The sequence below is a fragment of the Dama dama genome, chromosome 22 (assembly GCF_033118175.1).
Source record: "Dama dama isolate Ldn47 chromosome 22, ASM3311817v1, whole genome shotgun sequence".
Classification (NCBI taxonomy): Eukaryota; Metazoa; Chordata; class Mammalia; order Artiodactyla; family Cervidae; genus Dama; species Dama dama.
In genome coordinates, this window is record NC_083702.1 from 12,835,316 (window position 1) to 12,856,930 (window position 21,615).

Below are 21,615 nucleotides of genomic sequence, written 5' to 3' on the forward strand. Positions count from 1 at the left end.
TATGCATAGTAGTTTGTTCCTCTTAATCCCTTACCCTTATTCTGCCCCTTCTCTTCCTTCACCCTGCAGGTAACCACTAGTATGTTCTCTACATCTGTGAGTCTGTTTTTGTTCTATACTCACTAGTTTATTTTTTAGATTCCACATATAAGTGATACCATACAATATTTTTCTGACTTATTTCACTTAGCATTATGCCCTCTAAATCCATCAATGTTGCTGCAAATGGCAAGACTTCATTTTTTTTTATGCCTGAGTAGTAGTCCATTCATCTTCTTTAACCATTCATGGCACTGATGAACACTTGGGCTGCTTCCATATCTTGACTATTATAAACACTATTGCTATGAATACTAGGGGGCATGTTATTTCGAGTTAGAATTTTTGTTTCCTTTGTAAGAGCAGACCTCAAAAGTGCTTATCTCCACATGTGTAGTGACGCATTAGCTAGACTTATTGTGGTGAATATTTTGTAGTATATACAAATATCAATATACTATTTTGCACACTTAAAACTAACATTATATGTCAATTATATCTCAATTTTTTAAAATTGGGCTTTCCATTAATAAAAGAGAAAAGGATAAGAAGACTGAGGGTTAGAGAGAATAATTAATAGGCTGTGATTCCATACATTATCCAAATATATTTTATGACTTATCACCATAAGCATATTAATTAGATATATTTTTTATTCTACTTTATTAAAACATCAAAGGTTTTTTAAAAAAAGCTCAGTAAGATCTGAGACCACTAGCAGCATGATTATGAATATTTATTATCACTGTATAGTAGGAAAAAATGTCTAATTATTTGCACTGTGCTTTTTAATTCTGCATCAATAAGAATTTCTAAAAATACAGTTGGTACCTGCTCTGAGAGCTGAAGATTCATTCTTTTCACATACTTCTACAGGCTGGACAGTCTTCTGGAGAATGCTGACCTGAAGAAGCAAAAAAAAAACAAAAAGTACAGAAATAGTCTTCTTATAAATATAGCATTTCATTTTTTAGCTTTAGTTCTGCAGATCAAACACCATTCATAAATTAAACTAGTCAAAACTTATATAATCATATAAGGATGCCATGCATATGGGAGACCAGAGAAGACAAACTGGATAAAACCCACTAACAAACTGAATACACACTGACTAAAACCAGTGCTGGTGATATAAATGGAAAAATAAAATTTCAGGGTTATTTGGCAATATCTACCAAAAAAAAAAAAGAAAAGTGGTCTTTGACAAGGTCCTTTAGGAAAGTAACAGAAACACTGAAGCATGCATATATAGATATGTATATAAAGATGTTCACTGAAGCACTGTTTATAGTGTGAAAAAGTGGAAATCTCAATTATACACATAAATATTTCTATATGAGTAGAAAAAAAGCTTTATCTCTAGGGTACAGGATTATGGGAGACTGTCACTTTTCTATTAGATTCCTGAAATCTGCATTTGTTTTTAACAAAGACCACACATCACTTTTGTAATCGGTGTAAATGAAGACTCAAAAAGAACCTAGTATTGAAACTTGCTCCCACACTAAGTCTGTTCCTGCTGCTCTCTCTAATCTCATCCAAGACACCGCCTCCTCTAAGCTTAAGGTTTCCAAATGGCAGAACGGGGTAAACAATGCTACTTTCCAAGGCTTTTGAAGAAAAAGAATGAAATCACAAACCTGTTTGTAATTGTAGAAAATGCTCTGAAAACTTAAGCAAACTGAGACCATGGTAGCTAATTCTCATTTGAGCTTCTTTAGCAAGGACCAAAGTTGTCTGATTATGGACTCCAGCCTGCATTTTGTAAAAGCCTTGTCTACTCTGCTATACAAAGGAGGACTTACTTTGTTGGGAGGCTCCTTATAAAAATAGGTCACTTCTCCAGTGTCTGTTCCCACAAGAGCCAAGAGATTCTGAATCTTCTTCTTGTCTTCTAGCTCCCTGCAATTCTCATAGAGAATAAACATACATTGTGTCCAGAGTAAGTAAATGTTTGTTTAAAGGATCTCCCTTCTGACTCATTTATTTTTAAAGCAATGATAACCTCAAATTAAAATTAAATCGGATTAACCTCCCACACTGTTGGTGGGAATGAAAATTGGTGAAGCCACTATGGAGATCATTATGGCGGTTCCTTAAAAAACTAAAAATAGAGTTACCATATGACCCTGTAATCCCACTCCCGTGCATATATTTGGAAAAGACGAAAACTATCTAATTCAAAATGATACATGTACCCCAATGTTCACAGAAGCACTATTTACAATAGTCAAGACATGAAAGCAACCTAAGTGTTCACCAACAGGTGAATAGATAAAGAACATATACTATACACACAGGGCTTCCCTGATAGCTCAGTTGGTAAAGAATCTACCTGCAATGCAGGACACCCCAGTTCGATTCTTGGGTTGGGAAGATCTGCTGGAGAAGGAATAGACTATCCACTCCAGTACTCTTGGGCTTCCTTTGTGGCTCAGCTGGCAAAGAATCTGCCTGCAAATCAGGAGACCTGGGTTTGATCCCTAGGTTGGGAAGATGCCCTGGAGAAGGGAATACTTGAGTAATATACTCTAGAATACTCCAGTTTTCTGGCCTGGAGAATTCCATGGACTGTAGGCCATAGAGTTAGACCCAACTGAGTGACTTTCACTTCACTTTACTTCACTACACACACACAATGGGATGTTACTCAGTCATAAAAAAGAATGAAATAATGCTATTTGTGGCAACATGGATCGACCTAGAGATTATTATACTTAGTGAAGTCACACAAAGACAAATATCATGGTATCACTCATATGTAGAATCTAAAAAAATGATATAAATAAACTTATTTACAAAACAGAAACAGACTAATAGATGCAGAAAACAAACTCATGGTTAACAAAGGGGAAGGGGGGAGGGTGAACTGGGAGCTGGATCAACATATACACACTAGAGATGAAGCAGTCCTACTGTGTAGTGCCGGGACTCTACTCAGTATTCCATAATAACCTCTCTGGGAAAAAATCTGAAAAGTAAATATATATGTGTACATAAATGTATGTGTATAGGTATATACACATACCTAGGCATAACTGAATCACTTTGCTGTATGCCTGAAACGTTGAAAATCAAAAGTGTCAACAGAGAGGAGAGAGCATCAGCAATAGGCTCCAAAAAATTAACTACACTAAATTAAATTAAATAGGATTTATCTAGACTTCAGCTCTAATTTTAAGAGCATCAGGCATTTAGATTCAGGAATTCAGAGAACCCAGCAGAAAAAAACTCAATCAGCTGGTTGAAGAGCGTGAAGGCAGACACCATGGCATACTGTTCAAATCTGCCTCTTCAGCTACGTGGGAGCTGACAGCTCACAGCTGGATCTCTCTCCAGGCCTGCCCTGAGTCCAGGCAGCCTCTCTCCCCATCTGTATGCTCAAAGAGCAGCCTGCACCCGGGGCCTGGCTACTGAGGGGGTAGGAAGCCCAGTCCTCTCACCTCGTTTCAGGATCTGAGGACCATCTAGAAGGGTACCCTGTGGCAGGGGCTGAGGCCTGCTGTCACTGAATCGCCACTTAGCCTCTGCCCACTCAGACCTTCCTGAGTGCCTCGTAGTGGTTTACTCCTGAGCATACTCCCCGCAAAGCTCCTGCAAGCAAATCTCCATTGTGGAGTTCATTTTCCAGGAAACTGACCCCAGACAGTTGATACCACAAATGGATCAAGGAAGCAAACTTTAAGAGAGATGCCAGGGACTTCCCTGGTGGTCCAGTGGTTAAGACTTCGCCTTCCAACGCGAGGGGAGCAGGTTTGATCCCTGGTCAGGGAGCTAAATCCCACATACCTTGCAGCCAAAAAACTAAAACATAAACCAGAAGTAATATTGTAACATGTTATAAATTCAATAAAGACTTTATTAAAAAATCTTTAAAAAACACAATGAGATTTCAGAGCCTGGGATGTGCAGACCTATTACAGTGTTCTTAGGAGCAAGACAGGTGAGTGGTCAACAGGGTAGAGCCTAAACAATCAAGTAAAAGTAAAGGTAGGAGGAGGGTTGGGCTGCATTCTATACAAACTCACAATCTCTGACCCATTTCCCACACCCCAGCCAGCTATCAAGACTACTACCTAAAGAAGAAGCTGAATCTCCGAGAGGTAAGACCTGGTGAGACCACAGCGAGAGTACATGGTCATGATCCCTCAGCCCTTCCTCCAAGGGCCTATGGCCATTTATTCAAGTAACTGTGCGTTGTGGGGAAGGAAACACCCAGACATTTCAAGGACTGCTGGACAGTCTGAGCTGACTTTGACACCTAGTGATGTGAAGCATTATCTAGGGCATACAGGAACCAGGTAATAAATAGAATTTTGGTTCCGGTCCAGCTCAAAGTGGGTCCACTGGATCCAAACCCAGTCAGGGGTCATTTCCCCATCTCCAAATGTATAATTGAAATGAACATAATTGGCAGTTGGCAAAATCTCCAAATTGTTTTCTTGGTTTCTGTGTTAAAGCAAGTGGAAGCGTCTGAAACTGCCTCTCTGCACCCCAGCCACAATGGTAAACAAAGACTAAAGGACGTAAGGGTGAGGGTCCTCGTCAAATCCCAATTAATTCACAAGTATGACCCTGCAAAACCAGACAGGCAACAACGCACTGCTACCAAGTAGGTACAAGTTTGGTGACTGTGCCAGCTGCAGTAGCATTTTTGCTAGAGCAGGGAACCTGGTCTTGGGTACACAGCATGTGGCTATGGTTAAGCAAATGTACTCCCTTCAAAAAGTTATAGGACCAGAGCAGTTCTCGTTCAGGTGAAGTGAACAAGAGGATACTTCTACAGGCTTTCTGAGGACCTTGTTAGCTCTTCTGTTCATTACCAAATTTGTCCAAAGGGACCTGGATCTGTTCACCACTGAACTATCGAATTAAATCAGATGGGACAAACAAAAAGTGCAAGTGGGTTAGAACCCTCATGCATGCTCCAAAGGGTTGGAGGCAACCCTACATAGCACGTCAGTGAAGTTTCAGGGGTCTGATCTAGGCATGCCAGGACACTCCCTTCAAAATGAAGGACAGATTATTGTACCTCATGCCTACCACCACCAAGGACTCCTAATGCCAGAGGAACTGCTCAGTGTCTGAAGACAACATGTCTTTTCTCTGGGACACTGCACAGGCAACAGGTGATGTGGAAGGTGACATGGACACTGCGCTGACCCATGGAACAGGTGATGTGGAAGGTGACCCAGGACACTGTGCTGACCCATAGAACAGGTGATGTGGAAGGTGACCCGGGACACCGTGCTGACCCATGGAACAGGTGATGTGGAAGGTGACCCGGGACACCGTGCTGACCCATGGAACAGGTGATGTGGGAGGTGACCCGGGACACCGTGCTGACCCATGGAACAGGTGTCGTGGGAGGTGACACGGGACACCGCGCTGACCCATGGAACAGGTGTCGTGGGAGGTGACCCGGGACACCGCGCTGACCCATGGAACAGGTGATGTGGGAGGTGACCCGGGACACCGCGCTGACCCATGGAACAGGTGTCGTGGAAGGTGACCCGGGACACCGCGCTGACCCATGGAACAGGTGATGTGGAAGGTGACCCGGGACACCGCGCTGACCCATGGAACAGGTGTCGTGGGAGGTGACCCGGGACACCGCGCTGACCCATGGAACAGGTGATGTGGAAGGTGACCCGGGACACCGCGCTGACCCATGGAACAGGTGTCGTGGGAGGTGACCCGGGACACCGCGCTGACCCATGGAACAGGTGATGTGGAAGGTGACCCGGGACACCGCGCTGACCCATGGAACAGGTGTCGTGGGAGGTGACCCGGGACACCGCGCTGACCCATGGAACAGGTGTCGTGGGAGGTGACACGGGACACCGCGCTGACCCATGGAACAGGTGATGTGGAAGGTGACCCGGGACACCGCGCTGACCCATGGAACAGGTGATGTGGAAGGTGACCCGGGACACCGCGCTGACCCATGGAACAGGTGATGTGGACGGTGACACGGGACACTGTGCTGACCCATGGAACAGGTGATGTGGGAGGTGACATGGACATTGTGCTGACCCATGGAACAGGTGATGTGGAAGGTGACATGGGACACTGTGCTGACCCATGGAACAGGTGATGTGGGAGGTGACCCGGGACACCGCGCTGACCCATGGAACAGGTGATGTGGAAGGTGACACGGGACACCGCGCTGACCCATGGAACAGGTGATGTGGGAGGTGACCCGGGACACCGCGCTGACCCATGGAACAGGTGTCGTGGAAGGTGACCCGGGACACCGCGCTGACCCATGGAACAGGTGATGTGGAAGGTGACCCGGGACACCGCGCTGACCCATGGAACAGGTGTCGTGGGAGGTGACCCGGGACACCGCGCTGACCCATGGAACAGGTGTCGTGGGAGGTGACACGGGACACCGCGCTGACCCATGGAACAGGTGATGTGGAAGGTGACCCGGGACACCGCGCTGACCCATGGAACAGGTGATGTGGAAGGTGACCCGGGACACCGCGCTGACCCATGGAACAGGTGATGTGGACGGTGACACGGGACACTGTGCTGACCCATGGAACAGGTGATGTGGGAGGTGACATGGACACTGTGCTGACCCATGGAACAGGTGTCGTGGAAGGTGACCCGGGACACCGCGCTGACCCATGGAACAGGTGATGTGGACGGTGACACGGGACACCGCGCTGACCCATGGAACAGGTGATGTGGACGGTGACACGGGACACTGTGCTGACCCATGGAACAGGTGATGTGGGAGGTGACCCGGGACACTGTGCTGACCCATGGAACAGGTGTCGTGGAAGGTGACCCGGGACACCGCGCTGACCCATGGAAAAGGAAATGTGGGAGGTGACCCGGGACACCGCGCTGACCCATGGAACAGGTGATGTGGAAGGTGACCCGGGACACCGCGCTGACCCATGGAACAGGTGATGTGGAAGGTGACACGGGACACCGCGCTGACCCATGGAACAGGTGATGTGGAAGGTGACCCGGGACACCGCGCTGACCCATGGAACAGGTGATGTGGGAGGTGACATGGACACTGTGCTGACCCATGGAACAGGTGATGTGGACGGTGACCCGGGACACCGCGCTGACCCATGGAACGGGTGATGTGGGAGGTGACACGGGACACTGTGCTGACCCATGGAACAGGTGATGTGGGAGGTGACATGGACACTGTGCTGACCCATGGAACAGGTGATGTGGGAGGTGACATGGACATTGTGCTGACCCATGGAACAGGTGATGTGGGAGGTGACATGGACACTGTGCTGACCCATGGAACAGGTGATGTGGGAGGTGACCCGGGACACCGCGCTGACCCATGGAACAGGTGATGTGGAAGGTGACATGGACATTGTGCTGACCCATGGAACAGGTGATGTGGGAGGTGACACGGGACACTGTGCTGACCCATGGAACAGGTGATGTGGGAGGTGACATGGACACTGTGCTGACCCATGGAACAGGTGTCGTGGGAGGTGACCCGGGACACCGCGCTGACCCATGGAACAGGTGTCGTGGAAGGTGACATGGACACTGTGCTGACCCATGGAACAGGTGATGTGGACGGTGACCCGGGACACCACGCTGACCCATGGAACAGGTGATGTGGACGGTGACCCAGGACACTGCGCTGACCCATGGAACAGGTGATGTGGGAGGTGACATGGACACTGTGCTGACCCATGGAACAGGTGATGTGGGAGGTGACCCGGGACACTGTGCTGACCCATGGAACAGGTGTCGTGGAAGGTGACCCGGGACACCGCGCTGACCCATGGAACAGGTGATGTGGACGGTGACCCGGGACACCGCGCTGACCCATGGAACAGGTGATGTGGGAGGTGACACGGGACACTGTGCTGACCCATGGAACAGGTGATGTGGAAGGTGACACGGGACACCGTGCTGACCCATGGAACAGGTGATGTGGAAGGTGACACGGGACACTGTGCTGACCCATGGAACAGGTGATGTGGGAGGTGACATGGACACTGTGCTGACCCATGGAACAGGTGATGTGGGAGGTGACATGGACACTGTGCTGACCCATGGAACAGGTGATGTGGGAGGTGACATGGACACTGTGCTGACCCATGGAACAGGTGATGTGGGAGGTGACATGGACACTGCGCTGACCCATGGAACAGGTGATGTGGGAGGTGACATGGACACTGTGCTGACCCATGGAACAGGTGATGTGGGAGGTGACATGGACACTGTGCTGACCCATGGAACAGGTGATGTGGGAGGTGACATGGACACTGCGCTGACCCATGGAACAGGTGATGTGGAAGGTGACACGGGACACCGCGCTGACCCATGGAACAGGTGATGTGGAAGGTGACATGGACACTGTGCTGACCCATGGAACAGGTGATGTGGAAGGTGACATGGACACTGTGCTGACCCATGGAACAGGTGATGTGGACGGTGACCCGGGACACCGCGCTGACCCATGGAACAGGTGTCGTGGAAGGTGACCCGGGACACCGCGCTGACCCATGGAACAGGTGATGTGGGAGGTGACATGGACACTGTGCTGACCCATGGAACAGGTGATGTGGACGGTGACCCGGGACACCGCGCTGACCCATGGAACAGGTGATGTGGGAGGTGACATGGACACTGTGCTGACCCATGGAACAGGTGATGTGGGAGGTGACATGGACACTGTGCTGACCCATGGAACAGGTGATGTGGGAGGTGACATGGACACTGTGCTGACCCATGGAACAGGTGATGTGGAAGGTGACATGGACACTGTGCTGACCCATGGAACAGGTGATGTGGACGGTGACCCGGGACACCGCGCTGACCCATGGAACAGGTGATGTGGGAGGTGACACGGGACACCGCGCTGACCCATGGAACAGGTGATGTGGGAGGTGACCCGGGACACTGTGCTGACCCATGGAACAGGTGATGTGGAAGGTGACACGGGACACTGTGCTGACCCATGGAACAGGTGATGTGGAAGGTGACACGGGACACCGCGCTGACCCATGGAACAGGTGATGTGGAAGGTGACACGGGACACTGTGCTGACCCATGGAACAGGTGATGTGGAAGGTGACACGGGACACCGCGCTGACCCATGGAACAGGTGATGTGGAAGGTGACCCGGGACACTGTGCTGACCCATGGAACAGGTGATGTGGAAGGTGACACGGGACACCGCGCTGACCCATGGAACAGGTGATGTGGAAGGTGACCCAGGACACTGTGCTGACCCATAGAACAGGTGATGTGGGAGGTGACACGGGACACCGTGCTGACCCATGGAACAGGTGATGTGGACGGTGACCCGGGACACTGTGCTGACCCATGGAACAGGTGATGTGGAAGGTGACACGGGACACCGCGCTGACCCATGGAACAGGTGATGTGGAAGGTGACCCGGGACACCGCGCTGACCCATGGACAGGTGTCGTGGGAGGTGACCCGGGACACCGTGCTGACCCATGGAACAGGTGATGTGGAAGGTGACCCGGGACACTGTGCTGACCCATGGAACAGGTGATGTGGAAGGTGACATGGGACACTGCGCTGACCCATGGAACAGGTGATGTGGAAGGTGACACGGGACACTGCGCTGACCCATGGAAAATGTGATGTGGAAGGTGACACGGGACACTGTGCTGACCCATGGAACAGGTGATGTGGGAGGTGACATGGACACTGTGCTGACCCATGGAACAGGTGATGTGGGAGGTGACCCGGGACACCGTGCTGACCCATGGAACAGGTGATGTGGAAGGTGACACGGGACACTGTGCTGACCCATGGAAAAGGAAATGTGGAAGGTGACTCGGGACACCGCGCTGACCCATGGAACAGGTGTCGTGGGAGGTGACCCGGACACTGCTCTGACCCATGGAACAGGTGATGTGGACAGTGACCCGGGACACTGCTCTGACCCATGGAACAGGTGTCGTGGAAGGTGACACGGGACACTGCGCTGACCCATGGAACAGGTGTCGTGGAAGGTGACCTTTCATTGCGTCCCAGAGCTCAAAGGAAGTGCTACATTAGGTCAAGGCTCAAACTATTAAGAAGACTGAGCCAGGAATCAAAAACCTCCCAACAAAGAAACACCCTGGACCTGATGGCTTCTGTGGTGAATTCCACTGAACACTTAAAGGACTAACAGCAATTATCCTCAAACTTCCAAAAACTGAAGAGGAGGCAACAGTTCCTTTTACTTTCTATGAGGCCAGCACTGCCCTGATACAAAAGCTGGACAGACACTACATGAAAACCACTACAGACCTTACAGACATCAATACAAAAATCCTCCACAGGACATTAGCAAACCTGCATTCAGCAGCATATTAAAAGGATACACCAGGATTAAGTGGAATTTATTCCTGGAATACAAGCATGGTTCAACATATGAAAGTTGATCAAAGTAATACATCACACTGACACAATGAAGGAGGAAAACACATGATCATCATCTGATACAGAAAAAGCATCTGACAACATTCAACACCCTTTTTAGATAAAAACACTCAACAAATTAAGAAGAGCAGGAAACAACCTCTGCACAATAAAAGCCACAAATGAAAAACCCAAGGCTAAAGTCACATTCAATGGTGAAAAACTGCAAATTCTCTACTAAGATCAAGAACAAGACAAGGCTGCCCATTGTGAAACTTCTATTTAACTTAGTACTAAAGTCCTAGCCAGACCAAGTAGGCAAGAAAAAGGAAGAAAAGACACTCAAGTTGGAAAGCAAGAAATAAAATAATCCTTGTTCACAGATGACATGATCTTATACTCAGAAAACCCTAAGGATTACACAAAACATTTTTTTAAAAATTTTAAAAATTGTTAGAACTAGTAAAGGAATTCAGCAAAGGAGCACAACACAAATCCAACATGCATTTCTATACGCTGACAATGAAAAATCTGAAAAGAAAATTAGGAAAAGAATTTGATGCACAACAGCGTCAGAAAGAATATTCAGGAATTAACCAAGGAAAGGAAAGACTTGTATAGTGAAAACACTCTAGTAAGAAATTAAAGATGAAATAAACAAATGGAAAGATATCCTGTGCCCATGGATTGGAAGACATAATATTAAGATGTCAACATTGCTCAGAGCAATCTACAGATTCCATGCAAGTCCTATAAAAATCCTCTGTGTGGCACGGTGAGAAAGTTCTGGAGATGGACAGGGGCGTGGCTGCACGATGACATGAATGCACTTAACCGAAGTGTATACTGAACTATACACTTAAAAATGGTTAAAATGGTAAATTTTAGGTTAAGTATATTTTACTAGAATTAAAAAAGAAGTGCGCTATAGCGGGTGCCCTGGCACACTGCTCAGATGCCCACCACCAAGGGGCTCGGTCCTTCTCCAGCAACTGCCCTGGACTGAAGGGGGCCGCCTTTCCCAAGTTTATATCCCTCCCTGGTGGGAGCTGCATCCAATGACAGATCACTCCCTGTGGGGCTGACTAAGACCTCTGTCCCTTGGTGGACTCTGGTGGTGGTTTAGTCACTAAGTTGTGTCACCTCTTGCAAACCCATGGACTGTAGCCCACCAGGCTCCACTGTCCATGGCATTTCCCAGGCAAGAATATTGGAGTGGGTTGCCATTTTCTTCTCCAGGGGATCTTCCCAACCCAGGGATCGAAACTGTGTCTCCTGCCACTACAGGTGGATGCTTTACCACTGAAAAACCAGGGAAGTCCTTGGTGGACTCTACTGTAATTCAAATTCTCCCTCAACCCAAATCTGCTCAGAGCTGTTCCCCCTAAGAGTCTCCCTACTGACCATCATCCAGGCAAACCCCTATCTCAGAGCTTGATCCCTGCGAACGCAGCCAAGAGGAGGACCACAGAAGAAATGCATCTCATTCCATGCGGTTTAGAAACATGCCCCCAGCATCTCCTTCCTCCCATTGGTACCTGATTCTTAGGCGGTCATTTTCCGAGTAGAGGCGTAGGACATGCTCTCGCTCCTGAAAGAGGCAGACTTGCATGTCACTCAGAGCTTTCTGTAGCTCGGCAATCTCTTCCTCCCTCTGCTGCAAATCCCACTGCAGTTTATGCTGGTGGGAAAAAAAAGGCAGCTGACAAGATATTGGGCTTCAGAGGAGTAGCTCTTATTGCATGCAGTGGTGTCAGTTTATGTAGAAATATTACAAAGTGGACAGTTTCAGCAATGCAGGCTCCAAATGACAACAGGCTGTGTACAGACGAGTTTAAACCACAAGGTGAATGACATCAGAGCTCTCACATCACCTCCTCTTACAGACGACAGAACCCAGGACACCACATGATCCACCTGTTATAGTCACTCCTTTTTCTGGCTACAACGTGCAGCTTGCAGGATCTCAGCTCCCTGACCAGGGATCGAACCAGTGCCCCCTGCAGAGGAAGCTCGAAGTTCTAACCACTGGAACACCAGGGAATTCCCAAGTCACACTTTAATGCTTTTTATGTAATACGCATTATAAAACTCTGGAAAACAAAGATGAAAGATGTGATTCCTGCTTACAGAGCAGGAGGAATTGTGTGGGGAGACACATGCCAATGATTAAAAGGAAAGAATGACTGAATGGAGGAGCACACATGGGGGAAGGGTAAGCACGGCACACGAAGAATCTCTGACAGCTGCTGGGGGATCAGAGACCACCAGAGAGCTGAAGCTTGAGAGGAAGACAGAGACAGAGGAAGGCAGTGCTCTTGGGAAACAGCTGGAAATGCAAGGACCTCAGTATCACTGATGACTCAGACAGTAAAGAACCTGCCTGCAATACAGGAGACCCGGGTTTGATCTCTAGGTTGGGAAAATCCCCTGGAGAAGGGAACAGCTACCCACTCCAGTATTCTTAAAAATAGGCTTCCCTGGTCGCTCATATGGTAAAGAATCTGCCTCCAATGCGGGAGACCTAGGTTTCATCCCTGGGTCAGGAAGATCCCCTGGAGAAGGGAACGGCAACCCACTCCAGTATTCTTGCCTGGAGAATCCCATGGAGAGAGAAGCCTGGTGGGCTACAGTGCCTGGAGTCCCAAAGAGTGAGACACGACTGAGGGACTAACACACAGCATCACTGGAGCGGAAAGTGAGAGGTCGATGGAGCAGGGTGACCCCAGGGGCTGGATCCGAGAAGCTGTTCAGGATGAACAGGAGTGTGAGAGTGCGGCCTGAGACGAGACAGGAGTTTGGACAGTGCGGCAGCAAGGATGCTGAGGTGGCGGGAAGGGACTGAGGGATGTCTGGGAGGCAGGATCAGCGGGTCTCAGCAAGCGACTGGAGGGAGGCTGGGCAGAACCATAGGCGCTGACGCCATCACAAAGAAGAAAGAAGCCTTAAGAGACAGGAGTGGAGGGAGGGGATGACAGGGGTCTACGTGTACGCACAGGCGGGGGGAAAGGGGGTTCTTGAATTCAGATATGGACACAGCACCATGGAGCTCAGCAGGAGGAGTCAGCCCTAGTTACCTGGGTGTCACCATCCCACTGAACGAGGAAACACAACAGGCTCCATTTTGAAAGCAGGACTCCATTTTGAGCCGGACTGTGGACTTTGAGCTATATGCCCAGTATCTATGGAAACGACATACCAACTGGAAAACCAGACCCCCCAGATGGAAAAGCCCCAGGGCTTTTACGGCTGGTCCCTAGACTCTCCCCTAAAAGAATACCCTAATTATCTGTGTAACCGAATAGAATCATAAATTCTATTATGCTTACTGGGGCATGACCACAGGCCTATTGATAATTGTCCACTGTTAACTACCTAGGCTTAAGGCATACGAATCATGGGTTAACTTTGATTGTATCTTTCTTTTCCTTTGTTCAGACTAGTTTCAGAGAATTTGGGGAGGGGGGTTTGAGCACCTACACTTAGGGTATATAAAGTTTTCACAAAAACTGGTTGGGGCCCTTGGCTAAGAGGAGACTCTGCCTTGGGCCCACTAGTGTAATAAACTGCACTCCATTATCTGTATTGTCCTTCTGAGTGAGTTTGTTTCCCGGAATGCGTGGCTACAACACCATAGGCAGGAGGACAACACGTGGACAAAATGAGATCACTTACAGTAGAATCACAAAGAACTTTGACATTTAAGGTTAAGGAAGGAGAGGCCACTCTCACCTTCTGAGTGGCCCATACTCGTCTGTGGAGTTTCCTTCTAAATAAATCTACCTCTTGAGTCTCATTTTGTCTCTCACTGAATTTTTTCTGCAATGAGACATCAAGAACCTGAGTTTTACTAAGCCCTGAGACTGAAGACCAAAACCCCCTCCAGGTGGGAGAAGTTAGCAGTTAACGTATTGTATGCTAACAGTATGCTGCCCACAAGTACACAGACCCCAGACAGGTTGGAACTAGCAGGGGGATGATGCTGACTCCTGATGACCTCACCGCCAGCCAATCATAAGAATGTCCATGAGCTAGCCACGCCTTCTCTGAACCATTATGATAGAACTTCTTCCTACCTTCTCCAAAGGGACACAGTTTTGAGGGCAGTAACTTAAGTCTTTTCCACTTCACTCTCCCCGCCCCCCCCCCCCCCCCAAGAAAAAAAGGTGTTAGGAAAGAAAGCTGTTAGTGAAGACTGAGAACTGGTCAGGGAGGCAAGCCAGACACTGGGAAAGAAAAACAACTCTGGAATCAAGACGGAAGCAGACCTCTCAGAGGGGTCAATAGGGAACATACTGCAGAAGTCACTGAGGCAACAGGTCCTAGAGCCATGGGAGGAGCAGCTGCAGTCAAGGAGTCGCTGAGCAGGTGACCGAGTCAAACCATTCTGGACGGCTGGCTGGGAGAGAAAGCTACCCCTGCCCCAAGAGAAGAGTTAGGGAAGCTTGGCTAGAGGGGGACCTTTCTCTTTTGTTGGGAAAGACTTGAGTCTACCTGTATACTGAGGAGGAAAAGCTAATGTCAGAAGAGGTTAAAGACAAAGACAAAGGAGAGTTCCCCAGGGGCCTAGTGGTTGGGATTTGGGGCTTTCACAGCCATGGCCCGGGTTTAATTCCTAGTTAGAAATCAGATCCTGCAAGCTGCGTGGCATGGCCAAAAAATAAACAGAAACTGCTGGATCTGTTCAGCCTCACTATGCTCCCTAGAGCAGTGAGGAGGAGGGGACGGATATGGGTGCAGGTGACTGAGCGTGGTCAGGAGGAACGTGAGGCTGCCAGAGGAGAGAGGGGCCTGTGGGCCAAAGGGGAGCAGGGAAGGCAGGGCCCGGGACTGGGAGTCTACCACTGAAGGGTAAAACTTCCATGTGGTGTCTGAGAACACCATGATTTGTTTCCTGTGAATTTATCTTCCAATGACCTTTCTAGGACAGTGGTTCTCAAGTTGGGGGTGGGGGGGGGGGTGGGGTTTGCCCAAGCCCCCAGGAGAACTCTGGTGTTGTCTGGGGGCACTGCTGACTATCACCAGTTGGGGGTGTGGGTGGGGACTACTGGTATCCAGCGAGCAGAGGCCAGGGATTCTGGTACTGGTCCTTTGGGCACAGGACAGTCTGTATGACAAAGAACTGGCCAGCCCTCGCCATGGATAAGGCCATGGTCTAGAGGCCCTGATCCAGGACAAAGGTGGTGGACGGGGTAAGCCACAGGGCGGGCTGTGCCAGCAAGGGGCACAGACCAGCAGAGCCACATGCAGGCAGTGCAGCGACTCCTAGAGTGAAGCCAAGGGGGTGCCGTTTAGAGAGGGACAGGGCAGCCAGGAGCTGACACACGGCACTCGGAAAACTGAGAAGTCAGGGAGCTGCAGAGGCAACACTGGCGTGAAGTCAGGTGTGGGGCGGGGAAAGAACCAGAGGCCCAGGAAGGCTGAGGAAGAGTCACGACTTCAGAGACAGAGCGGTCTGGGGCATCGTGATCCAGTGAGGCACTCGGGAGGAGGGCAGCTTGGCAAGGCGGGAGGGATCTACAGAGAACATGGACATGTGTGCTCTGACGCCAGCTGGCACTCGCGGGTGTTCTCAGCACTGGACGGGCTCGCTCAGCGTCCAGGATGGCCGCGCCGGGTCCTCCTTACCTGCCCCTCGCACGCTTCCCTGTACAGCTCCAGCTTCTTCAACAAGTCCTCATTCTCTGCCTCACACTCAGACATCTTCTTCTGATAATATTCCAGAAGCTCCTGAGAGGGGCAGAGGACAGCCAGACGATCCTCCACCGAAGGCAGGGGAGTCGACTGTACAGAATCGGAGAAGGACACGCCCTTCCACCTGGCGGGGCTGCTGAAGCTGCCGGCAGCCTCATGTTTGTGGATAGCTGCAGGCCTGTGAGAGTAGGGGAAGGATACATTCATAAAACTGTGTGAACATCTATGAGATGTTACAATTCCTCAAATTAAAAATAAGGCTTATGTTCTTAAAGTGCTCATAATGAAGGTGCTCACAAACCTGAGAGTTTGATATTACAGGTTCGTGAATAATCAATCTTATGAACTGCTCTCCAGGTATTAAAGGCTTAAAGCTGGATTCAAATTACAAGTTAAACAGTAGAAAGAGATCATTTAAAAGAAAAAAAGGAATATCAACTAAGTAAGGCCAGAGAGTGACAGTCAGAAAATTTGATACTATTAAGAATACAGCAACAGGAACACTTACATGCTGCTGGTGGAGGGTAATTTGGTTAAACTACAGAAAGTAAATTGGTTAAATCTAGTAAAATGCAATTCTCTTGTCTACACATACGTATAATGTGACAACACAAAAATGTTCATAGAAACACTATTTGTGATAACAAAAACAGTAAACCTTCCAAATTTCTGTTCAATAGGATAATGGATAAACAGTGTATTCAGACAATGGAATATTTTCAAAGTTAGAGAAAACATGAATTTGAGATACATGTATGACTGAGTGAATCATCTGAATATTAAATGGGAAAATGCATGTAGATGCATATACAGAAGATATTACCACTCATTTATAATCAGTACTTGCAAAATGAAAGTTTACTTTAAGGGATAGACATGTAAGTGGAACAAGAGTTAAGGATTAGATAAGTTATTAAGTGGATCAAGATTCAGGATTAGAAAACAGAGCCTTGGAACTTCCCTGGTGATCCAGTGGGTAATTCCAAGCTCCAAATCAGGGGGCATGAGTTTGATTCCCGGTCAGGGAACTAGATCCCACATATAGCAGCTAAGAGAGAGTTTGCATGCTGCAACTAAGACCCAGTGCAGCCAAGTAAATAAATATTTTTTAAAAACTAAAAAAAAATAAAGCCTCATCAATAATCACAACCAATCAGACCCCAACGTCTAACAACAGAGACTTGAATTATACAGACCAAAACCAGCCAAGAGCAAAGGCTAGATCAGAGGGTTTTTTTGGTTTGTCTGCTTTCAGCAAACAAGAGACAATGAAAGTTATAGAAAACAAATGATACAGAAGCAGAGAAATTCTCATGTGAAAATTAATTCACTTTAGCTAATTGCCTGCAGTTTACAACAAAATAGATCACAGAGCAGAGAAACTCTACCAGAGTTTCTAATACCAGAGTTTAAACAAGCCCAGAGTTGTAGTTAATGAAGGTTATGGGCAGCACTTTTAATAGATGAGCATGACGAAAAAAATACTACTTTATAAATCATTAAAAGCTCATGACAGAAATACTACTTAGTTTCACGTTTTAAAAAGGTGCTGCCTTCTGACACCTCTGGGAAATAGGTTAATGGATAAACTAACTAAAGGGATTTCTGAAGTTCTATGAACAGGAGTGTGCTGATGACGAGGAGGGCGACGAAGAGGAGGGGTCATGCAGGCTGAGTCCACAGCCTCCTGTTTTTGTCTGTTGGTTGTTTCCCCTGTAATCGAGGCCCACTCAAACTGCCTGGATTCTGGTATTAACATTTACCATGTCCTAGTTCTTAATCTAAATTCCACATAACAAGAATAGAGAAGTGAGGTCTAACATAGTTCAAATCCAGAGTTGGGAAGTTCTCTTCCAAAACCCTTCTAGTTCTTAAGCCAGTGGGCACTGAGGTGCCAGACGTCTAAGTTTTTTATTTCAACAACTCAAAAATAAGCAAATGTCTTACTTTCTGCAGGCAGGGGAGTGCGTAGGGGTAAAGTTCATGCTGTCCTTTCACACCTGTCAAATACACAAAAGATCCAGAACCAGGGATCAGGAACAGAAAAACAGTACAGAATGTGCAGACCAGTCCACCCAACATCATCAGAATGTGATGTTTTAGAATGCAGTATTACTTAAAGCAGTTCCAAATTCTGGGATTCTACTCAGGCATTCTTCCTCATCATTGTTTTTAAATACAATGACTAACCTTTAACATTTCAATGGCAAGCACACAAAAGAAAAGCCCTAGTATGAAAGTTTTCTGCAATGAATTTACATGCAAAACAAATTGACAATTCTTTCCGTGAAATCATAGCATAGGGAAATATAGAAAACTTTCTAATAACCAAGAGAAATTAAGTGGAAATTCAGGTAGAGGACTCAACATGGTAAATTTCAGTTAAATACAAAGGCACTGATGTTATCTTTACTTGGTGTGCTGCATCTATTGTTTTATCTTTAAAAAGTTCATGCACAATTTCCATTTCAATTGATAATACAGATCAATCAAATTTCTTAATTCGATATTTACAATATTGGGATGGTTTCTGCCATACATCAACATGAATCGGCCATAGGTATACATGTGTCCCCCCAATCCTGAACCCCCCTCCCACCTCCCTCTCCACCCCATCCCTCTAGGTTGTCCAAGAGCACTGGTTTTGGGTGCCCTGCTTCACGCATGGAACTCACACAAGTCATCTACTTTACACATGGTAATGTGTATGTCTCAATTATTCTCTCAAATCATCCCATCCTCTCCTCCTCCCACGGAGCCCAAAAGTCTATACTTTATGTCTGTCTCCTTTGCTGTCCTGCAAGTAGGACTGTGAGTACCATCTTTCTACACAGATCCATCTTGTCACAGTAATTTTCAGGAAGATAAACTTCACTGTCAAAGAGGGAATGCCATGTTATGTGAAGGGGAGAGAGGGGAAGAGGGGGAGAGGGTAAGATGGGGAGATGGGGCATGGGAAGGGTTCTTCGTAAACTTGGCTTTGGGGAAAGCTTTCTCATCAAGCCTGCTGTCACTCCACTGTGACTGTGAGCAGGCGAGAGGTGACATAACGGTCTATCCCAGCGCTCTTCTGCTTGATAAATGTCTGCCTACAATCTTCAGTCCCTTGGGAGGAATTCTGTGAAAAGGAGCGAAAGCACGCACCACTTTGGTTAATTCCAGGTGCCATTTTCCTGCTCACAACCCTGTGCTCTCCCCCATCCTCCCCCAACCTCCTTGAGCTTTCCTGCACTTAGCCTCCCAGACACCACGTGCTCCTCATTTCCCTCCCTCCTCACTGGCCACTGATCTTCAGTCACTTCTATTTCTCATCTTTACTGCCTTGGCGACCTCATGAAGCCTTGTGGAATAAGGCTAAATACCAGGAATACACCAGTGGTTCTCAAATGCAGCCTCTAGTCCTGAGTGCCCTCAAGAGACTCATGCACCTCTGCCTGAGCAGGTCTCTCAAGCTTAACATGCCCCAAACTGAGCCCCCCAACACAGACCTCCCACCACCAAACCTGCCCTCTCAGGAGGTATGATCCACATTCCAAACAATTCACTCATTTCAATGTACAGCTCAGTGAGTTTAGTAGAGTCACAGACACACGCAACCATCACCATCAGGAGCTTTAGAACATCTTCAGCACTTCAAGAAACCCAGGTAACCTTCAGCTCTCCCCTAAGTTCCACTCCACTGCAGCCGTAAGCAAGCACCAATCTACTTCCTGTCTCCACAGAGCTTCCTGTTCTGGACTTGCATGCCCATGGAATTGTCAGGGGTGTATGCTCCTCAGTTTCTGTCTCATCACAACAAAGATTTGGAGCGACGGACATTAGAGCCCTCCTCGGTTGTCACAGCTCTTGGGTCTTGGACAGATCATGTTATAGCTCTCAGGTCTCGAACGGATCGTGTTATAGCTCTTAGATAAATCAGTGTTACAGCTCTAATTTATTTAGATAATAGCAGGAAAATCCATCTTCGAGGCGTGAGGGCATGTCGACCCAAAAACGCCAAGAGAAGAGAGCCCCAGTGAGCGGGAGAGAGAGAGAGCTAGCTTTGGCTCTTCTTTTATATGTTTTTCTCTCCCTGGGCCTGTCCTATGTAAATTGGGCCAGCCAGGAGTGCTGTTTGTTTTATCTGAGGTTCTCACTCCGGTCCTCGGACCTTCCTTTGTTCTATTTTCGCGAGCTTCTCCCTTCCAGGTCTTTTAGCCACTGCCATTCTGGACTCCTTTTCCCTATTCTAACTACCTAACAGAATCATATGGTATGTAGTCTTTCTGACTGACTGCTTTTATTTTGCCTAATGTTTTTAAGGCTCCTCTATGTTGCAGCACTCCATTCCTGTCTATGTATCTGGATGGCATCTGAAATGCCACTGTCCTCAAATCAGTGAAGAGCAAGTGGAGCTTTCTACGAACTTCTAACAACCTGCAACCTCTCACCTCCCTCTCTTCCTTACTCCTTCCTGACCTAGTGTACATCTACAAAAAGTTGCCTACACTCATGTCTCATTTAGCTTTATAATCTCTAAGACCTCAACTCTGCTACTACATCTGAAGTTGCCTTCTTCATCAGCAGACATCCACATTCATAAGTCCAATTTTCTTTTGCTTCCATCCTTCTCCATTCAACAAGTGCATTGATTGCGTGCCTGACAATGTTAACTTCTTTTTTAAAATATTGCTTTGTGGTTGAGAGCACAGGTTCTGAAATCAAGCAGACTTGGGTTTGAGCCAAAGTTCTGTCCCCTATTAGCTGTGTGGCCTTGAGGAAGTTTTTACTTAACCTCTTTAAACTTCAGTTACTCATTTGAAAATGGGGATAATAATAGCATATATGTCACAGGATGGTGTAAGGATTAAATGAATAAAAGAGCAGAGCACATGTCCAACACATTTAAGCACTCAATAAATGCATACAATTACTATTTTCACTGAAAATTTTACTCCCTTGGTTCAAAAGGCTTTGTCTTCAACTTTCTTTACTACTTCCTCTCTCCATTTCTTTGGGAACATTAGTCCCACTTCTTTTTGATAATTACCTATATCATCTAAAACACGACCTGGAAAAGAATAACTTACAATGACTTCTAGAATGAATAAGTGAGATCTTTCAATCCCCTGACTTGAATTTTCAATTATGTAACATATTTTCATCTATATATGTCCCATTGGAGCTTGAAATGTTTAACTCGAAAAAAGAAAAAATCAGAATGAAGCAGCTCACTCCTGGGTCATGAACCCAGAAATGTGGTCATAACTGACTGATGAAACTCCTTAATATTAAAAAAATCATTCAAGCCACATATTTTTTAGCATCTTCAAGCTATTGCTCCCCAAATACATCACCTTTGTCACCCAAACATGCTCCTTCTGACCTTCCTATTTCAGTTACCAATTCAGCATCTTTCAAGTAACCTGGATTTGAAAATGTACTCATTTCATTACTCCTTCTCTTGACCCTCTTCTGACAAGGACGGGTGTTAATTAGGGATCCTCCATGTCTTCTTAC

At 47.3% G+C, this 21,615-nt stretch overlaps 1 protein-coding gene across 3 annotated transcripts in view; it reads right to left on the reverse strand.

Annotated features, from left to right (window-relative positions):
- CCDC77 (coiled-coil domain containing 77) overlaps nucleotides 1-21,615 on the reverse strand; it is a 31,175-nt gene that overhangs the window by 8,508 nt on the left and 1,052 nt on the right. Inside the window, exons 2-6 of one of the 3 annotated variants that reach the window (XM_061124681.1) lie at nucleotides 18,064-18,116; nucleotides 16,051-16,294; nucleotides 11,961-12,124; nucleotides 1,845-1,941; nucleotides 871-943 (exon numbers count right to left, since the gene is read on the reverse strand). In XM_061124681.1, the coding sequence (XP_060980664.1) occupies nucleotides 871-943; nucleotides 1,845-1,941; nucleotides 11,961-12,124; nucleotides 16,051-16,294; nucleotides 18,064-18,101 (616 nt within the window). In that variant the 5' untranslated portion in view covers nucleotides 18,102-18,116. The remainder of the gene's footprint in view (nucleotides 1-870; nucleotides 944-1,844; nucleotides 1,942-11,960; nucleotides 12,125-16,050; nucleotides 16,295-18,063; nucleotides 18,117-21,615) is intronic. The other 2 variants (XM_061124684.1, XM_061124682.1) reach the window with 2 other exon arrangements.